The 19,747-nt window shown below is 40.8% G+C and overlaps 1 protein-coding gene and 1 pseudogene across 1 annotated transcript in view; one reads left to right on the top strand and one right to left on the bottom strand.

Moving 5' to 3' along the window:
• Positions 1 to 14,692, bottom strand: part of WDR43 (WD repeat domain 43) — a 35,163-nt gene extending 20,471 nt beyond the window's left edge. Inside the window, exons 1-3 of the mRNA XM_061155087.1 lie at positions 14,431 to 14,692; positions 7,086 to 7,223; positions 3,943 to 4,064 (exon numbers count right to left, since the gene is read on the bottom strand). Coding sequence (XP_061011070.1) covers positions 3,943 to 4,064; positions 7,086 to 7,223; positions 14,431 to 14,655 — 485 coding nt within the window. The 5' untranslated portion in view covers positions 14,656 to 14,692. The remainder of the gene's footprint in view (positions 1 to 3,942; positions 4,065 to 7,085; positions 7,224 to 14,430) is intronic.
• Positions 166 to 3,220, top strand: LOC133064685 (large ribosomal subunit protein uL15-like; annotated as a pseudogene).
• Positions 14,693 to 19,747: the final 5,055 nt, after the last annotated feature.

The following is a 19,747-nucleotide window of genomic DNA, read 5'->3' as shown; positions in this document are numbered from 1 at the left end:
CAAATGCACACAGATATGCCCCCATCTGATAGAATAACAGCAGCCATTTTCCTGCCAAAAAAGGTTAATTCTAAAGTGGAAAACATATTGCTCTGCTAGTCACATTGGAACTGTCAAATAACTCATTTAGAAAAACAAAATTACTCTCTGGTCTAGGCTGCCAACATGCCATCCAGACTAAGGAAGACCCGAAACTTAGGAGCCACATGAGCCACGGCCACAGTTGCCTCAGCAAACACCAGAAACACCCAGAAGGCCAAGGTAATGCTGGTGGCATGTCCCACCACAGAGTCAACTTCAAAAAACCCACCCAGGATACTTTGGGAAAGCTGGTATGAGGCAATACCACTTAGAGAGGACCCAGGGTTTCTGCCCAACTATCAACCATGATAAATTATGGACCTTGGTTAGTACACAGACATGGGTAAATGCTGCCAAGAACAAGACTGGAGCTGCTCCTATCACTGATGTGGTGTGACTGGGTTACTACAGAGTTCTGGCAAAGGGAAAGCTCCCAAGGCAGCCTGTCTTCGTGAAGGCCAAACTCTTTAGCAGAAGAGCTGAGGAGAAGACCAAGGGTATAGGTGCAGCTTGTGTACTGGTAGCTTGAAGTGACATGTTGGGAAATTCGTTAAATGATAACAAGTGCTTTTCAAAAAAAAAAGAAAAAACAAAATTAGATTCTTAAAATACACACACAATGAACTTTAGAAATTAAATCGAAACTGATGAAAAATAAAGAAATATTTATGAGAATGTTTTTATAATTCTGGGGTTAGAAAAGGCCTTCCAAAGTAATTACAAACAAGGAATCACAAAGAAAAAAAAAAACTTAATTAAATAGAACTTCTTACCACACAATAAGTCACAAAAATTAAAAGCAAAAGCCTGGGGGGAAGAGATACAAAAAATATATAGGCAACCAGGACTCTGCAACAACCTAGTGGGGTGGGACGGGGAGGGAGATAGGTTCAAGAGGGAAGGGACATATGTATACCTACAGCTGATTCATGTTGATGCTTGGCAGAAACCAACACCATTCTGTAGAGCAATTATCCTTCAATTAAAAAATAAATTTAAAATTTTTAAAAAGAATTAATACTCAGAATACACAAATATTTCTTTATATTCAAGAAAGAACTCCTAGGGACTTCCCTGGTAGTCCAGTAGCTAAGATTTCATGTTCCCAATGTGGGGGGCCTAGGTTCAATCCCTGATCAGGGAACTAGATGCCACATACTGCAACCAAGACTGGTGTAGCCAAATAAATGTTTTTAGAAAGACAGAGAAAGAAAGAACTCCTTGATTTAAAAAAACAAACCTCAAAATAAAAATAGACAAATAAGGGCTTCCTTGGTGGTCCAGTGGTTAAGAACACACCTCCCAATGCAGGAACATGAGTTCAATCTCTGGTCTGGGAAGATACAGGCCTTGAAGCAATGAGTCCAAGAGCCCTAGAGCCCATGCTCCGCAACAACAGAAGCCACCACAATGAGAAGTCTGTGCAAAGCAACTTATCAATAAACGTGAAAAACTCAACCTCACCAATAATCAAGGGAATGCTGCAATAATGAGCAAGAACTTTTCCTTTACCCTCGTTGGTACCAAACATTCTTGACAATTTTTCACCAAATCCCACAGCTTCAGTACTCACCTATATTCCTTACCTACTATCTGGTCACTGAATTGAGAGATTTTAAAGAAAAAAAAGACATGATCACCATCCTGACAAGCTTTCTAAATCTACTTCACCACTGAGCACTGAAAACACCAGCATAAAGCTAACACCACCAAAGCCCATTAAAAGCCTTGCAACCTACTGTGTTAACTAACCTCCCTCCATCAGCAGGATAATCACTAGAATAAAGCAGGGAAGTCCTCCAAGAAATAAATGAAACTGGAGGAAAGTCTACAAAGATTAAATAACTGATTCATCAACTGATGTATCTGAAAAAAATGAGATTTACACTATTGCAGGAGTGAGACTGAACTAATGACAAGTATATACATAATTAAGCAAATGAAGCAATTAACACACCCCAAAATCTTGTGCCCAAAGATAATATAAACAGTACAGTCCAAGTCTCATCTATGACAGTATTTAGGTAGGTTTAATGTGAACAATGAATACTGTTTAATCAAAGTGTGACATTACAATACTGGGGAAATGGGGCTGGAAAAAGGTAGGGACTAACAGCTAAATCCTCATCTTCCTAAAATGGAAAATAAAATCAATTAACTATAGCATAAGAATGCCAAGAATGAAACTGGAAACACAATATTGTATGAGAGCGCATAGTTGGGTGCAAATTCAGACTCTGATTCGACCCCTCTCTTAAGTGCAAAACAGGGAGAGAGACCGCCTTGCAGTGTTACAGAAACACTGTGTGTAACATGTTGACCAGTGCCTTGAACATTATCAGTCACTCCTGGAAGGACTGGCTTGGTGAACTCTCATCTAGAGGGCATTTGAAAGTATAGTTGCATGGGCCCCACCCTGACCTAGTGGACAAGAATCTCCACAGGTGTCTCTTTACGACCATGAGTGTGGTTAATGGAACGCACTGACTGAACCTCTAGGCAGATGACTCACTCCGCACCACCAGCCCCAAACCTTCTGTAAAATTCTAAGCCTCTCTCACCACCCCTTCTGCTGGGTCTAGCTTCTCCGCCTCTGAACTAGCTTGTCTGCTTCTGAACTAGCTCCTTCCCACACATTTTACACCGTCCTAGCAGATTTTCTTCCTAAAACATTATTTGGGTTACTCTAAACAATTGTTTGGGTTACCAAACAATCTAAAACTCTAAAAAAGTAGTTTCAGTACAGCAGAAAAACACTGCCAGAATTCAAGAGAGCAGGATTAGAACTCCCCTGCCACTTATTAGTTGTAAGACCATGAGTATCATTATCCTCCTTAGGATCCTCATCTGCCTAAGTTCAACTACATTCAACAGTCCACATTCACTAAGCATCTACTATACAGTCACTCACAGGATTAGGTGCTTAAACTAGAAGATTGTCTGAGATTTTTATAAAAAACTTACAGCCAGACTTACACAGATACTTTGGCTCATGCCCTCTACCAGCCATTATTCCCCAGAATGGCCCTCCTCTTAAATTCCTCTACTCCATTCCAAGTAAATCTTTCACTTCTCTTTCTCCTAGCCTTTGCTCCTGCCACATCCCCATGCCACATTCCTTTCCCCACCCTCAAAAAGATTCTCCTGCCCTCTTCTATCCATCTTACCTCTCTTAAGAAGACCAGCTGAAATTCTTCTCTTCCACCAGGCCCTCCCAACACCACCCTACTCATCTAACCAGTAATTATATACTGCTGCTGCTAAGTCGCTTCAGTCGTGTCCGACTCTGTGTGACCCCATAGATGGCAGCCCACCAGGCTCCCCCATCCCTGGGATTCTCCAGGCAAGAACACTGGAGTGGGTTGCCATTTCCTTCCCCAATGCATGAAAAGTGAAAAATTAAAGTGAAGTCGCTCAATCGTGTCCATCTCTTAGTGACCCCACAGACTGCAGCCTACCAGGCTCCTCCCTCCATGGGATTTTCCAGGCAAGAGTACTGGAGTGGCGTGACACTGCCTTCTCCAAATTACATGCTACCTTATGGCATCTCTTATGCAGTTATTTTACTCCTGTACTGTTATTTACGTATTAAAATCCTCTTTTATGTATTATGTATTTTTTATGTATTTAATACATAAAACCTTTTATGTATTAAAATAAACTTTGATGTATTAAAATCCTCTATGTCCAATTTGATTAAAAATTCCTTGAGAACAGTCTATAACCTTACCAGTGTCTACATTCCCCATTGTATCCAATATCCAACTTTACTTATATCAAGAACACAGCCATGATTTGTCAAAACACTAACGCATTCCCAAATAGTCATCGAGCTATCCCAAAAGTATCAATGTTACTCACCACTTTACTTTGCATGTCTGTGTGTTCCATTCCACAATATGTTTATCATCTGAACAACTATACAAACAGCCATTGTCTTGATGCCACTGTATGCAATTGACTCTGTTGTCATGTCCACCACTCTGCAGATTTTTTTAATTTAAAAGAGAAAAAAAAAAAAGCTCATCTGGTATAATGTATAATATGCATGCTAGATTCATTACTAAACACTTAACTAAAATGTTAGGCCTTAACCTAATAAAAAAGCCTACCCATTAACCTAATTAAAATGAGTCTATCCATTTCCAACATTAAAAATGAGATAAATCTGCTATAACTATCAAATATTAACTTTCTCTTCTCCTCTGCTGGAAAAACATACATCATAAGTCAAAGTATTAGTCCTAAATGCCCGCTGCTTTTGATAGGAATGGCAGCACTAAGCATGATAAAATACTTCATGTATAGTGGCAGCAGTCTGGGACACTTGAGTGTACTAGTAAAGTCAAATCTTAAAGGGTTAAAGTCAACACTTAAGGTAAAATTCACTTCTAGTTAAAACTATCCTTGAAAATCCCTTTGCAAAAAAAGTACCAAACACTCTCTCAATTTTAAAAATCATTGTTTCTTCAGGGAAACACTGAATGTTTCCATGTGTCATAGCTCATACCATACGGATGTAATTTTAAATATATTTAGCATAGCAAAATGCTTGCTTACTTAGAGGCACCGCATAGAAATGGAGACATCAGCTGAGGAAAGACAAATTCAAGTCTCCCATATTCCAGAACAAGCTCATTCAGCAGAGTAAGGTGTTAAATCTTAGGGTAAAACCTACCCTCTGAGCAATTACTGCTTCTTCACTCTTTCCACCTAAATTCACATTAATTAAATATACATACAGTGAGTCATGCCTGTATACATATCTAAGCTAAGCAAAAAGGTAAACTCGCTACTACTATCAAACATTGCTCCCACCAAAAAAGAAAAATAATTTTAAACGTTAAATTCAATTACTTCCCTTCCTTCCTACAGTTCCCTACTCAAAGCCCTACTTTATAACCACAAAAAAACTGAACAAAGGATATGAACGGATAAATTCCATAGAAAGAACTCAGTAAGAAATTTTCTTAAAATTTCAGTAGGTAATCCAAGAGATACAGAGCAAAACAAATCAACATTTTCAGTCTGTTCATCTAACAATTTTTTACCATTGTAACATCCATCCTGGTAAGGCTACAGTGAAAACGACACTATCACATGTTGCTAGAGGGCTAGCAACTGTCCACTTATTCATTCATTTACTCATTCAACAAACATTGACTCAATACCAATTATTTCTAATAAAGTCACTCCTTGTCAAAGATTTATATATAATCCTGCGAGGTATCAAAATGACCTAAGGAGTTCAAGCCTCCATCAGTATCACGTCTGTAACTGACTGAAACAGTATCACCGTGCACCTAATGGTAGGTCCCTGCTGACCACAGAAGACTGACCAAATCAAAAGATGGGATCCAAACTATAGTGGGGTAAAAGCAAACATGAGGCCCACACTCAACTTGCAGAGCAAGGAGGAATGAAGCGAGTGTCCCTCTACATATACTTCTCAAAGCTTTTTTTCAGTTGTATATTATTTTTATAGTATTTAATATAAAAACAAGTGATATATTTTTAAATGCAGATTTAAAAATCAAATAAAAATTTTTACCTATTAAATAAGCTTGGGTTTTTGGTTAGTCTCATTGTTGTTTTAATAGAATAATCAATGATGACAAAAACACTGCTGAAACACAGGTACCCTGCCACAGCTGAGATAAGAACAAATTAGGAAAACTTTCAGAAAAAATTTATACTATGTATAAAAACACCTAACACACACCTTGGACTCATTAGTTACAGGTTAGTAATTGTGGGAACCCATGTAAGAAAAAAAAGTTTTATAACAAAAAAATCAGAAACTACCTCAATGGTCAGTAACAGTAATACCACCAAGGGACTATCCAATTTATATGACTTTAGGCAACTAGGTCTGAACAAATATAAAAATTACTCAAGCTGTAATATAATGGGAAGTGTCAGGATACAAAATTGACCGACTAAAACTATCAACAGAGGATCTCAGGTATAGGTGGGGGGGTTCAGGATGGGGGACACATGAACACCCATGGCTGATTCATGTCAATGTATGGAAAAACCACTACAATACTGTAAATAATTAGCCTCCAATTTAAATAAACTAACTTTTTTTAAATTTAGGTATAATTTTTTTCCCTTTCTAACTTCAGGTATTCCAAATTACCTATGGATAGATGTTACTCAAAAGAGAAAAGTCATTTATTTATACATACAGAAAGCATTCCTATATACAGATAGGAATTAAGTGAACATCAAAAACATACTGTAATAGATAATTGTCTGAAACAAAGCGTGCCAATTAAGTTACTGTCTTGCAGCACCAAGCCCACATGTCTCTGCTCTGGATGCTGGGCTGAGGCTCTACAAACCCCATTTCTGCTTTGCCAGTGGGATCACTAGTGGGCTCCAGACCAAGGGACCTATTTCCTTCGTGTCTCCCAGTTTGCATCACCCCAGCGTTTCATCAACCCAGCAGGAGCAATCCTCTCAGCAGCAGCTGAACTTAAGATGCAGTTTTTTCAACACGTGGAGAACCAGTCTCATCAGCTCCTTTCAAAGATACCAGCAGCCAGCTAGTGCCCACTCCCCGCTCCCAGAAGTCTGGACCTCAAGTCCATAGGGCCAATCTCCCTCGACAGACACCAGCAGCACAGAGAGCAACATCTGCTTCTCAAAGGTCTGAGTTTCAGCAACAATCTCACAGCTTCCCTCATTCCCAAGCCCTGGAGGTGGTGTGCTCCTTCCTTCAGCTACTGTCTGTGATACCCAGAATTCTTACTATCTTTTCTTATTTTAAGCCTACAAAACAGTTCTTCACATTCTTCATATTCTGACCTATAACAATGACGAGGTTACCTATCACAGCAATTAACAAATATTACTGTTCAAAATTTTAAATATGGAAGGGGCAGAAAAATGCCCCTATACTACAGATCCTATAGCATATCCTGAACTGCTTTGTTTTTCATAATCAGTTTCCCAACATCTCTTTTATATAAAACATACACACACAGATAGGTACTTACTATCAATTTACTGTGTAACTCTCCTTTTACTGTACTGTATAATAAAATACTACCAACTGCTGTACCAAGAGCCAGCAAGTCGGCCTGGTTACTGGTTCCTATAACTTCTGATTTCCTTTTTTTCCTCTGTGGACCTTCCTGGGGGAAAAAAAAAAAAGACAATTTTTTATTTTATTATTTCAAACACTGAACCATCATTAATGCATAAATGCAAATGCCCTCGAGCCCACAAATGAAATGTGCCTGCTTCTAAGAAATGTTTTTTAAAGTGGAGATGGGATTTGCTCCCAGATGATTTCTTTCTCACTAGTTAGAAAATAATCACTCCACCAGAAGAACTTCTAATACCTGTCCCTGTTTCCTACCTCTCTGAAAGGAAGGCAAACAGGATAACTTAGAACGCTCTTGGTAGGGATCTAAGGGTTCCAAGCAGCCTGTTTTCCACTTCTCAGAAACCAACCATTCCCAACAAGTCCAAGTGAAGTCTCCACTCTGAAGCAAAGAGATTACAGATCCATATACAAGCAGCCAATACTTTCCCCTTTACCCACAAAATCTTTCCTTGCCTTGTGGCTTCATTTTCGGGAAATGGGATTCAAATGTTTTTATATTTACAAACATACAATTACTTCAATTTGAGTCAAAAAATAGTTGAACTCTCAGAGGAGTGCAAAGCACACACCAGAGAAGTCGCTCCAGTGCCTTGACTAAGGGTCAATCTGCAAGTTCCATGCTGTTCTTGACTAGTGTCAAATGGGCCAAGCCTTCGACTTACTTCAAAAAATGAAACTAACAGCTCCTATCTGTCCATCAAGAAGACAATCAGTGAGTACAACTTCAGAGTACTACTTTAGAGTTTATAATGCTGAACAATATTTATAATTTTGGAACTTTTCTTCCACAGATTTTTAATTTTTTTAAATTAAAGCTTGTAGCCTATGTTTTAACATAAAGAAATTCTGAGAAATCCATTCTTTTCATGTAAAAGAGACCAATACCATATAAAAAAAGAGAACTTTTTTCCTCAATACTACAAGATCTTTGCTCTACAGCATATAAAAAGCAGTTCACAATACATATAATCTGCCCAAGCCAAAAAACCACCAATGAAAACTGATGTTACCAGTGCATAGACTATCAAGGAGTAGATTTATAAGGCATTTTCCTCTTTTTTTCCTCTTAGTTATCCTATAGAGATGTTACATTTGAAGAATTTGATTCATTGGACATACTAAGTCAACAAAAAATTGAAAGATTTAACAAAAAATAAGATATCTTTAAATATGGAAAAAATAATGCACATTTTACAAGTCTTGAGAAATGTATTTACATTAATAAACCCAAAAGAGAAGTTACAATTAAGAGTCAAAGTCTAAGTCTGATGGTCTCATCAGTAACATTTAATTTGACTCTACACTGAACTTAATCAAGAATCAATCAGGTTCCACCTTCAGTTACATGAATTTCTAAAGCCACCTCTGAATGATTCCAGAGGGCAAATGTGGCTTCTGCATAAGGTTATGAACACAGATACCAATTTCAGGCAAGGGAAGCAGAGGAAAGTGTACCAACCTAATACTACCTCATCAGAAAACTCTTCTCTGAAAGAGTCTAGAAAGTACTTCTTCTATTCTTGGTTTTCCCCAAATCAAATTAAAATTACCTACACTGAGGTTTCTAATGTGTGGAACATGGGCTGATCCAAATATGTGTATGTTTTTCTGTCTATATGCATCTGCATTAAAAAACACACAGAGGGCTTCCCTTGCGGCTCAGTGGTAAAGAACCCACCTACCAACGCAGGAGACACGGGTTCAATCCCTGGCCCAGGAAGATCTCACATGCCACAGGGCAACTAAAGCCTGTGGGCCACAAGTACTGAGCCTGTGCTCCAGAGCCCCAGAGCCCCGACTACTGAAGCGTGCAGGCCCTAGAGCCTGTGCTCCACAACAAGAGAAGTCACCACAACGAGAAGCCCATGCACCACAACCAGAGAAAAGCCTGAGCAGTAACAAAGGCCCAGCACAGCCAAAAATAAATACATAAAATTATTTTTTTTAAAGCACAAAGAAATTTTAGAAATTAAATATTAACATATTCAAAGCCCTCATTTCCCTATCAGCAAAATCTCTATTTTGGGGAGAAACAAGCAGAGGCTAGTGGTAGGAATAGTACAGAAATTATGCCCAATTTTGAGCATCATTGGTCTAAACCTAAATAATAATCCAATCAGTTAACCTCAAACAACTAACAACTCACATACGTTTTCTCCAAGTTGGGTGATCTTTTTTAAAACTTCTCATTCAATAGGATGCATATGTCCAAACAAGTAATACATGCAACCAGATAAGTTTATATAACCAATGTGCGTTTTAGTGAAACCTAATATTTTAACCCCATTACTAAATATTTCTGAAATCAAGAGTTTAGTGGTACTAATGATTACAGATTATGACAGACTTCTGTTGACGTTTTTCTATTAGAACCTGTTATTTCTGTGATCAAAAATTTCAGTGACTCCCCAGAGAAGAGTAAATCAAAAAACCAACTGTTTGGCATTCAAAAGCCTCCAGCCCACCTTTTCTAGTCTCATTTCCAATTCCATCTTTACATTACACTCCCTAGTCAAGAATGTGTGTTAGTTGCTCAGCTGTGTCCAACTCTTTGCAAACCCATGGACTGTAGTCTGTCAGGCTCCTCTGTCCATGGAGTTATCCAGGCAAAAATACTGGAGTGGGTTGCCATTCCCTTCTCCAGGGGATCTTCTCGACCCAGAGATCTAACCCGGATCTGCTGCACTGCAGGCAGATTCTTTACCATCTGAGCCACCAGAGTCTCGAATACACTCTCCCATCTGCTTGTCTCTCCTTTTGGAGAGAACTTTTTCTACCCATCCCAATTTTCAATTTGGTTTAAAAAGAAAAAATCGACCCATGCTTCAGGGTCGACCTCAAATATGTTCTCACCACAAAAAACTCTTCTTTCTCTTAAGACTCAAGTCATACTCTGCTTTGCATTACAGACACAGTATATCTGAATTGCCTTTATTTCTTCTTTAATGTCTTAGTCATTTGCTTTGTTTCACATCATGCGCATGCTAATGACATGTGTAAATATATAAAGTAATGGAAAAGGTAGGCTAAAAATTTAGTTCATCTATGTGTGATCAGAGAATCTGAGTTTCAGGGAATTTCCTGGTGGTTCAGTGGGGAGGACTCTCGCACTTTCACTGCTGGGCTCCAGTTCAATCCCTGGTCAGGAACTAACATCCATCCAACAAGCCACACAAAGGGGAAAAGAAAAAAAAAGAGAGAGAGAGAGAAGAAAATCTGAGCTCCAGAAGGTACCAGGAATGGAAACCAAAAGGATTGGGTCTATTACTTAGACTTCAGAGTCTTTGCCAATGTGAAGGGCTGGCTGAGATAAGCAATAAATGCCAACAGCAGTCTCAAGAAAGCAGTGTTTGATCTAGAAGGCAATCGGAAGGCTGAGTGAGAATCTGCACATGTGTGATTCATAAAAGCAAGGCACAGTACAGATGTGAAGACAGAGAGAAAAAGTACAACCAGGTGATGAGAAGTCTGATTCTGATCAATTAAGTACTGACTTTTTAGGCTGAGATCCCAGAGTAAGAAGAGTTTACACACATACACACTCATAAAAACATGGGTGTATACAGCTGAAACAAGCTTCACCAAAAAACTTAAACTTTACTATGCAAAATATACTCTATATTGTCTATACCATTTCTGTAATACTATCACAATCCACTAGATCTATTTCACAATCCATTAATGGTTGGAAACCTATTTTTGAGAAATACTGACCTCTAGTCACTGAAAATCATGGCCAAGTTCCAAGTTTCATTCTGCAACTGGTCTCCTATGCCACCATTTTTTGGCCTATTTTAGCTGTCCCTTACTCTGGCAAATGCTAAAGTTTCATAAGTAACAATGAACAAAATGTGTGCATTTTACATGCAATTACATACAGTATGTACATCAAAAATAAATCCTAATACAGAGGAATTTTTATTACTGCCAGTAAGATCTAATACGCAAACCTTACTCCTTTTAAGTTTAAACACTGGACAGACCTTAAGACAGAGCATTATACCGTAACACAAGTGGATTGTGCTTCTTCTCTAAGGGTTAGGACTGGGGCTGCTCAAGTCTTTCCCAGAAACATGCTTAATGCTAACGTGCCTGCCCTGTCCAAAGCCTGAAATGCCATGTGCTTCATTCAATAAGCACTAAGCTATGAAGGGTCATTTTAACTTCAGTGACAGCAAAGCAACATAAATGCATTTACTGTGGTAACTAATCTGTTTCTTCAGGACTTTTCAGCAGTTAGGGAAGGAAAAACTGAAGAGTTTGGATCTTAAAGGAGCAATGAAATAGCAGGTGGCTCAGCCTCTTAATGTGTGCCTCTGGCATATCATCTAACATCTCAGCCTTAGTTTAAACACATAAACCTGAGACTCTAAAAACAGCATTCACCCAGTCCATCAACCTGTCTCGTTGCATACTTCTCATCTTCATTTGTGGTCCTCTTCCTCCAGGCTCCATCACTGAAATAAAATGCTTACCTACATAATACATGCAAAAAAGTCCTAAAGACTACTGTGACATAGATGCAAAGAATTATAACCATTTTGTGACCAAGAACAAGCAGCAGCAGTCTAATTTTTCTAAAAATTTATGAACCACTGCTTAACTCCTGTCACCTAAGAAACCCAGCACCAAATCATTTTTCTCCACTAATAAGTGTAACGTCACCAAACTTTGTCCTTGGGTGGCAAACTGCCAATTACTAAACCAGACAGAGAACACTCCTATAAACTGATGTAAACGTAAAATAAAAGTTTATGAAAACATGTTAGAACTTAAGTGGCAAAGATCATAACCCAAGGACCTGGGAGCAAAGGTAGAAAATGAAGATTTGCAGCAACTGCTATCTTTAAAAATCACCTGATTTTAAAATTTTACAAAGTACACACGCAAGTTTAATACAAGAAAATCACTTCTCTCCCTAATTTTCAAGTGAAATTGATACTACCAAAAGAATACAATCCCAAGATGATGAACACTGGATGTCTCTACATTGTTCCCAGTTCTCAATTCTATGACTCAAGATCTAAGGTTCAAGTAAGAGCACTGGACCAGGAGTCAACGCCCTCAACTCTAATGCCCACAACTACTTCACTGGTTATTAAGGCTTTGGTGAAGTCAGGTAAACTTTCTTACTTCTGACTCTCAAGTTTTTAAAAATGTGACTTTAGGGCATTTCATAGAGTCAGCTGGCTAAAGTGAGAGCATACGAGTAAAAGGATACTGAAGCCTGTAAGAACTTTTTTTTAATGTAGCCCAACTCTTTTTCAAGGAGGCCTCCAAAAGTAAAGTGACTTGCTCAATGTGACAAAACAAGTTTGGTTCATGAGTATGAAACCAAACCCATTTTTCTACCATATCACTGTGCTATAAATAATCCCAAACTGAAGTTTAAGACTAGGTAAAAGTTTTATTCCTCAGACATACGATTGCAAGGCAAGAGAAAATCAAGTGGGTGACAAATGTCTGCCAGCCTAATAGTTAACGATTTGTTGCTCATAATGAAGAGCTGAGCTCTAGACACCTGTATTCTAGTCCTGGCTCTATTTTTGGTGTTTTTCAAGTTGCTTGATTTTCCAAAACCTGGTTCTTCTTCCTGAACAAAGCAAAAAGTTAGTTTTTAATCTACTGTGCAGGACTAACCATGCAAATAAGAGATGGTAACAACAATTAATACTTGCAGCACTTACACACCAAGAACTACTCTAGATGTTTTAGGCATCATTAAGTAATACTAACCTTCACAACCACTCTTGAGGTGAGCACTATTACTCCTATTATACAAATGAGGAACCAGAGGCACAAATACAATGACGCCAAGCCTGGATTCAAAGCCAGGAGTCTAGTTTGGGTCCTTGCATCTAACCACTGCTCCACATTTCCTATCGCCATTAGAATTACTATCATTTTACAAGACTGTTAAAACACAAACACAGAAATCTGAAAAGGCGAAATATGCAGAGTGCTGTAATCTTGATGACAACTGTGATTTTTTAAGTCCTAGTTTTGTGCACTGATAAGGCTTCTTTAATAGACAATAGGAGTTACTTCATCTAGAAAGTATAAAAACCTAGCTTAATATCTGAAAAATATCTAAACATACTCATGCAAAGTGTAACAAATTAGATGTATCCCGACTTTCAACCTAAAAAGTTAGAGGAAAGTTTCCTGGAATAGTCAGAGGGAGTTAAGATCTGTACTAAACAGTTGTGTTGTTTTGTTTTGTTTTTTTTCCTTTTTAGTGCATTTGTGTTTAAACACTGACTTTTTAAGGTTGAAACAGAGTGTTAGCTAAACCTCACACAGCTCAATACTGACATTTTCAAATCACACTGCATTGATTCAGGCTGGTTACCTTATAGGAGCAGTACCCACGTGCGTCTGAGTTAGTGCAGACGTAGTCGAGTGACTCAAAAGTGAATGGCATCTTAATTGAGATGGGTCCCTAAGAGTGAAAAGCTTTCCCTAACTCAGCAGTAGCCCCGTCTAAGAGAAACTTCACTTGGACTCTTGTTCGTTAAGTTAAGCTACAATTTCACTTTACCTCCATGTCCTAATGTAGACGTCAGACTTGGGGAAAAGGGGGTGTATTAAGGGCGAGCCGTGCAGATGTTAAAATTTTAAAAGCAAGAAGGTTCAAATGGTGTAGAAAGGAACCCAGGCTGGGAAAGTTAGGACTTTCAAGAGTCTCACATCCTAGACGTGTGAGAGAACACGTGGTGAGCCGGCACCCACGGCGGGGGGGTGGATGGATGGGGGTGTCCGGAAGCAAGGAAACAGACTTGTTCGTTTTAACTGCCCAAAGCAAAGTCGATGAGCTCGGTAAGGGTCGGAGAATAGTACTGCCCCAAAGACGGACTCTGTCAAAAGCCAGAGTTCTGAAGAGCGCAAGCAAGAGAGCCGGCCTGGCAGCAGGAAGCCGCCCCTGGGGGGCCTGGGGCCTCGGAGAATATGGCGGCCCCGGCGACGGAGAGGCCCAGACTGCACAGAACCCGCCGGTAGGGCTCAAGTCCACTGCCCGTCGGATCTGGCCGCGCCCGTTCTCTCTGCCCTGGGGACAGGCCGCGCACGGGGGTGGCGGCGTGGGCCCACGCCGCGCCGCCACCGCGCTCGGTGCCTCCTCGCCCCGGGCTTCCGAGGGCCACGCGCGATGCCAGACCGCGCGCCGCCGGGCCGGGGGGCAATAAGGCCGAGCCTGGGAGAGTGCCCGCCCCGCGCCGTTCCGCTCACTTTACCTTGGCCTGCAGCCTCGCTGGCGCCCAGGCCAGGCAGGTGCAGGTACCGCTGAGGTGCGCGGAAGGCACGTACTCCTGGTGTAGCCGGTTGTTGGCTGTCTCCCACACTCGCAGGTGACCATCGGTAGACGCTAAAGCGAAATAGGTCTGGCTCTGCGGAGAGAAGGCGCAGGGTACCCCCGCGGGGGACAGGGGGTCGGCAACACCGCCGCCACCGGCCGCCATTGCTGCTCTGGCTCCGCGGCAGCCACGTGTTCGCTCGTGCGCAGGCGCACCGGAGCGGGGCGGGGCCTGGAGGGAGGAAGTGGGGCGGAGGGAGTGCAGGGAGCAGAGGGAGTAGCTCTTCGAGACGCAAGCGAGCGTTGGACCGCCTACCCGTGGACGGTGGCCGGGTGGGCTCAGTGCTAATTTGTTCTGTAGACGAGTGAGTGGAGGAGAATGACAGGACTGCTATTTTATTAAAAAAGGAAAAATATTGTAGTGGTTTTTGCCATACATTGACATGAATCAGCCATGGATTTACATGTGTTCCCCATCCCGATCCCCCAAAGTAATTAGCCTCCAACTAATAAAAATAAATGAAAAAAATAAAAAAATGTAAAAAAATAAAGAAAGGAAAAAGAAAATGATGTTTTTTGTTTTAATTTAAATAACATGATTGAACGAGATGTTTGAAACAAGCGTTCAGTTATAATTCCGTGATTGTGACAACCCTTTCCATTTTTCCTTATCCACTTACAATCTGTAATCCTGCACACGTTAATAGTTTATTCAGTCATAGTAGCATTAAAGTAAAGGTGGGAGAGTCTATTCAGTCTTCTTTGGTCAAGATTTGTCCCATGTTACCGCACCAAATGTTCAGTTTTCAATGTCTCCATAACATTTCACCATATCTGTGCATTCTGATTCAAAAAATGTCAGGTACTATTCAGCCACACAGAGTTTATTGACCAGCAGGAAAGACACACACACACCAAAAAAAAAAAAAAAAGAAAGAAACCCACTGCCCTCAGGGCTATAGGAGACTCTGAATCTAAGTAGAGAGAGTCATGGTAAAATCTGCATTTTATATTATCTGGAATGACATAAACTGGTCTACATTTTAAAAGGCATCCTGCATGTCTCATGGAGACAGTAGAGGGGCAAGAATGAAAGCAAAGAGACAATAAAGAATGAGGATGGTGGGTTGTGGTGGTGAGAAATGCTCCAGATTCAGATATACCCTGAAGTTGGAGCCAACAGGACTTGCTAAATGGATTGATTATGAACGATGAGGAAAAGAATTGAGTGAAGGATGACTCTAAGGCCTGAGAGAATAAGTGAATGGTGATACCATTAGCTGAATTGGGGAAGTGGATCTGGATGGAGTGGAAATCAAGACTTCTGTTTGGGACAGTTAAGGCTGGGATGGCCATTAGACATCCAAATAGAGTTGTTCAGTTGGGAGTCAGACAAACAAGGAAATCACAGATAGAAATTTTGCATGCATTAGTATTCAGATGCTATTTGAAACTGTAGGACTCTTCGGATCATCTAGAGTGTAAGTATAAATAGAGAAAAAAGCTTAGCCCAAAAATGTGCCAATCTGTCAGGAATGGAAAGAGAGCACAGCGAAGGAGATTAAGAAGGGTTAACAGTGATTAAAGCCCTGGAGAATGAGATGCCCTGGAAACCAAAATTTTTATAAGGATTTCAGAAGCAAGACATAATCAAAACCATGTCAAATGCTTTAAGATGAAGACTGAGAATCAGTGAACTTGGCAAGATCAAGATCATTGTTGGCTTTTCAAAAGTATTTTTAGTACAGAGGTAGGGGAATAACTCATTGTGGAAAACAGAGGAGGGAATGGGAGGTGAAAGGGCAAAAAAGTATAGACAGCTATTTCTAGGATTTTTGTTACAAAAGAGCTTGCGCTAGTCTTTGTGAAGATAGATCTGAGCTAGAGTTACAGATTTGTTAGTCATAAATGAAAATAAAAGCTTGTTTTGCACAAATTATACATCAGGCAATCTTCTAGGTGTTCTGTGTGTATTAATTCATTTAGTCCTCACAACAGCCTTAGGATGTAGAAACTACCAACATCTACATCTTTCTGATAAGAAATTGATGTACAGAGCTGGGCAATGGAGGAAGAGCTTGAGCACAGACAACCAGACCCAATGAGTATGTAGGGTTTATATAGATGACCCTCTGATACCCAAGCATATCAATTCCTCAACCTCCTCCCTTTCAGTGATCTCTATGCCACACCAGCCACTCACTCCCACTACCATGTCCCAGACCTTGCCATACAATAAATGTACCTCTTTCGTAATCTCAGTTTCCACACACCAGTCTATACCACCAACTCTGATCTTTCCAGCTCCCTCCCTCTAACTCCCAGCATTCAGCTGGTCCTTCGACCCAATGAGATCATCAATTCATTCATCCTATAGTCTTCTCACCAGCCCTCATCCCTCCTCCCTGATGGTTGCACTTTCCTCTTAATTTATCCTAAATTCTCTCGTTACAACCCTCAACTCCCTTGCCTGTTTCCCTCATCAAAGTCTTGGTAAAATGACAAACCTGGGGAGTTCCCTGGCAGGCCAGTGGTTAGGATTCCACAATTCTACTGCTGGGGCCCTAGTTCCATGATCAGTTCAGTTCAGTTCAGTCTCTCAGTCATGTCCAACTGTTTGCAACCCAAAGGAATGCAGCACACTAGGCATCCCTATCCATCATCAACTCCCGGAGCTGGCTCAAACTCATGTCCATCAAGTTGGTGATGCCATCCAACATTTTCATCCTCTGTTGTCCCCTTCTCCTCCTGCCTTCAATCTTTCCCAGCATCAGGGTCTTTTCCAATGAGTCAGTTCTTTGCATCAGGTGGCCAAAATATTGGAGATTGAGCTTCAGCATTAGTCCTTCCAATTAATATTCAGGACTGATTTCCTTTAGGATGGACTAGTTGGATCTCCTTGCTGTTCAAAGGACTCTCAAGAGTCTTCTCCATCTCCACAGTTCAGAAACATCAATTCTTCAGCGCTCAGCTTTCTTTACAGTCTAACTCTCACATCCATACATGACTATTGGAAAAACCATAGCTTTGACTAGATGGACCTTTGTCTGTAAAGAAATGTCTCTGTTTTTTAATATGCTGTCTAGTTTTGGCATAGCTTTTCTTCCAAGGAGCAAACATCTTTTAATCTCATGGCTGCAGTCACCATCTGCAGTGATTTTGGAGCCCAAGAAAAGAAAGTCTGTCACTGTTTCCATTATTTCCCCATCTATTTGTCATGAAATGATGGGACCATATGCCATGATTTTACTTTTTTGAATGTTGAGTTTTAAGCCAGCTTTTTCACTCTTCTCTTTCACTTCCATCAAGAGGCTCTTTGGTTCATCTTCGCTTTCTGCCATAAGGGTGGTGGTATGTGCATATCTGAGGCTATTGATATTTCTCCCTGGAATTTTGATTGCAGCTTGTGCTGCAGCCAGTCCAGCATTTCTCATGATGTACTCTGCATATAAGTCAAATAAGCAGGATGACAACATACAGCCTTGATGTACTCCTTTCCCAATTTGGAACCAGTCTGTTGTTCCATGTCTGGTTCTAACTGTTGCTTCTTAACCTGCACACAGATTTCTCAAGAGACAATAAGGTGGCCTGGTATTCCCCTCTCTTTAAGAATTTTCCACAATTTGCTGTGATCCACAGAGTCAAAGGCTTTATCATAGTCAATGAAGCAGAAGTAAGATGTTTTTCTGGAACTCTCTTGCTTTTTCTATGATCCAACGGAGTTGGCAATTTGATCTCTTGTTCCTCTGCCTTTAATAATTCCAGCTTAAACATCTGGAAGTTCTCAGTTCACATACTGTTGAAGCCTAGCTTAGAGAATTTTGAGCAGTACATTGCTAGCTTGTGAGATGAGTGCAAGACAGTAGTAGGGGCGAAATCACATTTAGAAGCAAACCCTATACCTGCCAGACATGCTCTGAGAGCTCAAACATACTTTGTATGCACCAGGACCCAGAGACCACACAGAGATTGAGACAGTACTGTGTTTGAGTGTCTCCTGAGGAGGTACCAGTCAGCAGTGGACTGCTGAGGGGCAGGGGCTCTGGATGCAGTAGACCCGGGTATGGCATGCCCTCTTGGAGGAGGTCGCCAAACCCCACTGGAGAGCCATCAGAACTTACACAGGACTGGGGAAACAGACTCTTGGAGGGCACAAACAGAACCTTGTGTGCACCAGGACCCAGGAGAAAGGAGCAATGATCCCACAAGAGACTGACCCAGACTTGCCTGTGAGTGTCCAGGAGTCTCTGGCGGAGGCGTGGGTCAGTGGTGGCCTGGTGCAGGGTTGGGGGCACTGAGCATAGCAGTGCATGCATGGGACCTTTTGAAAAAGGTCGCCATTATCTTCATTACTTCCACCATAGTTTGATCTCAGGTCTAATAACAGGGAGGGAACATAACCCCCCCATCAACAAAAAATTGGATTAAAGATTTACTCAGCATGGCCCTGCCCATCAGAACAAGAACCAGTTTCCCCCTCAGTCAGTCTCTCCCATCAGGAAGCTTCCATAAGCCTCTTATCCTTTTCCATCAGATGGCAGATAGGCTGAAAACCACAATCACAGAAAACTAACCAATCTCATCATATGGACCACAGCCTTGTCTAACTCAATAAAACTGTGAGCCATGCCGTGTAGGGCCACCCAAGATGGATGGGTCATGGTGGAAAGTTCTGACAAAATGGGCCCACTGGAGAAGGGAATGGCAAACCACTTCAGTATTCTTGCCTTGAGAACCCCATGAACAGTATGAAAAGGCAAAAAGATAGGACACTGAAAGATGAACTCCCCAGGTTAGTAGGTGCCCAATATGCTACTGAAGATCAGTGGAGAAATAACTCCAGAAAGAATGAAGAGACGGAGCCAAAGCAAAACCAACACCTAGCTGTGGATGTGACTGGTGATGGAAGTGAAGTCCGATGCTGTAAAGACCAATATTGCATAGGAACCTGGCATGTTAGGTCCATGAATCAAGGTAAGTTGGAAGTGGTCCAACAGGAGATGCCAAGAGTTAACACTGACATTTTAGGAATAAGTGAACTAAAATGGACCAGAATGGGTGAATTTAACTCAGATGACCTTATATCTATTACTGTGGGCAAGAATCCCGTAGAAGAAATGGAGTAGCCATCAGAGTCAACAAAAGAGTCCAAAATGCAGTACTTGGGTGCAGTCTCAAAAACGACAGAATGATCTCTGTTTGTTTCCAAGGCAAACCATTCAATATTACAGCAATCCAAGTCTATGCCTCGACCAGTA

Source organism: Dama dama, chromosome 11 (genome assembly GCF_033118175.1).
Source record: "Dama dama isolate Ldn47 chromosome 11, ASM3311817v1, whole genome shotgun sequence".
NCBI classification, from domain to species: Eukaryota; Metazoa; Chordata; class Mammalia; order Artiodactyla; family Cervidae; genus Dama; species Dama dama.
This window is presented reverse-complemented; position numbering and strand designations above follow the sequence as displayed.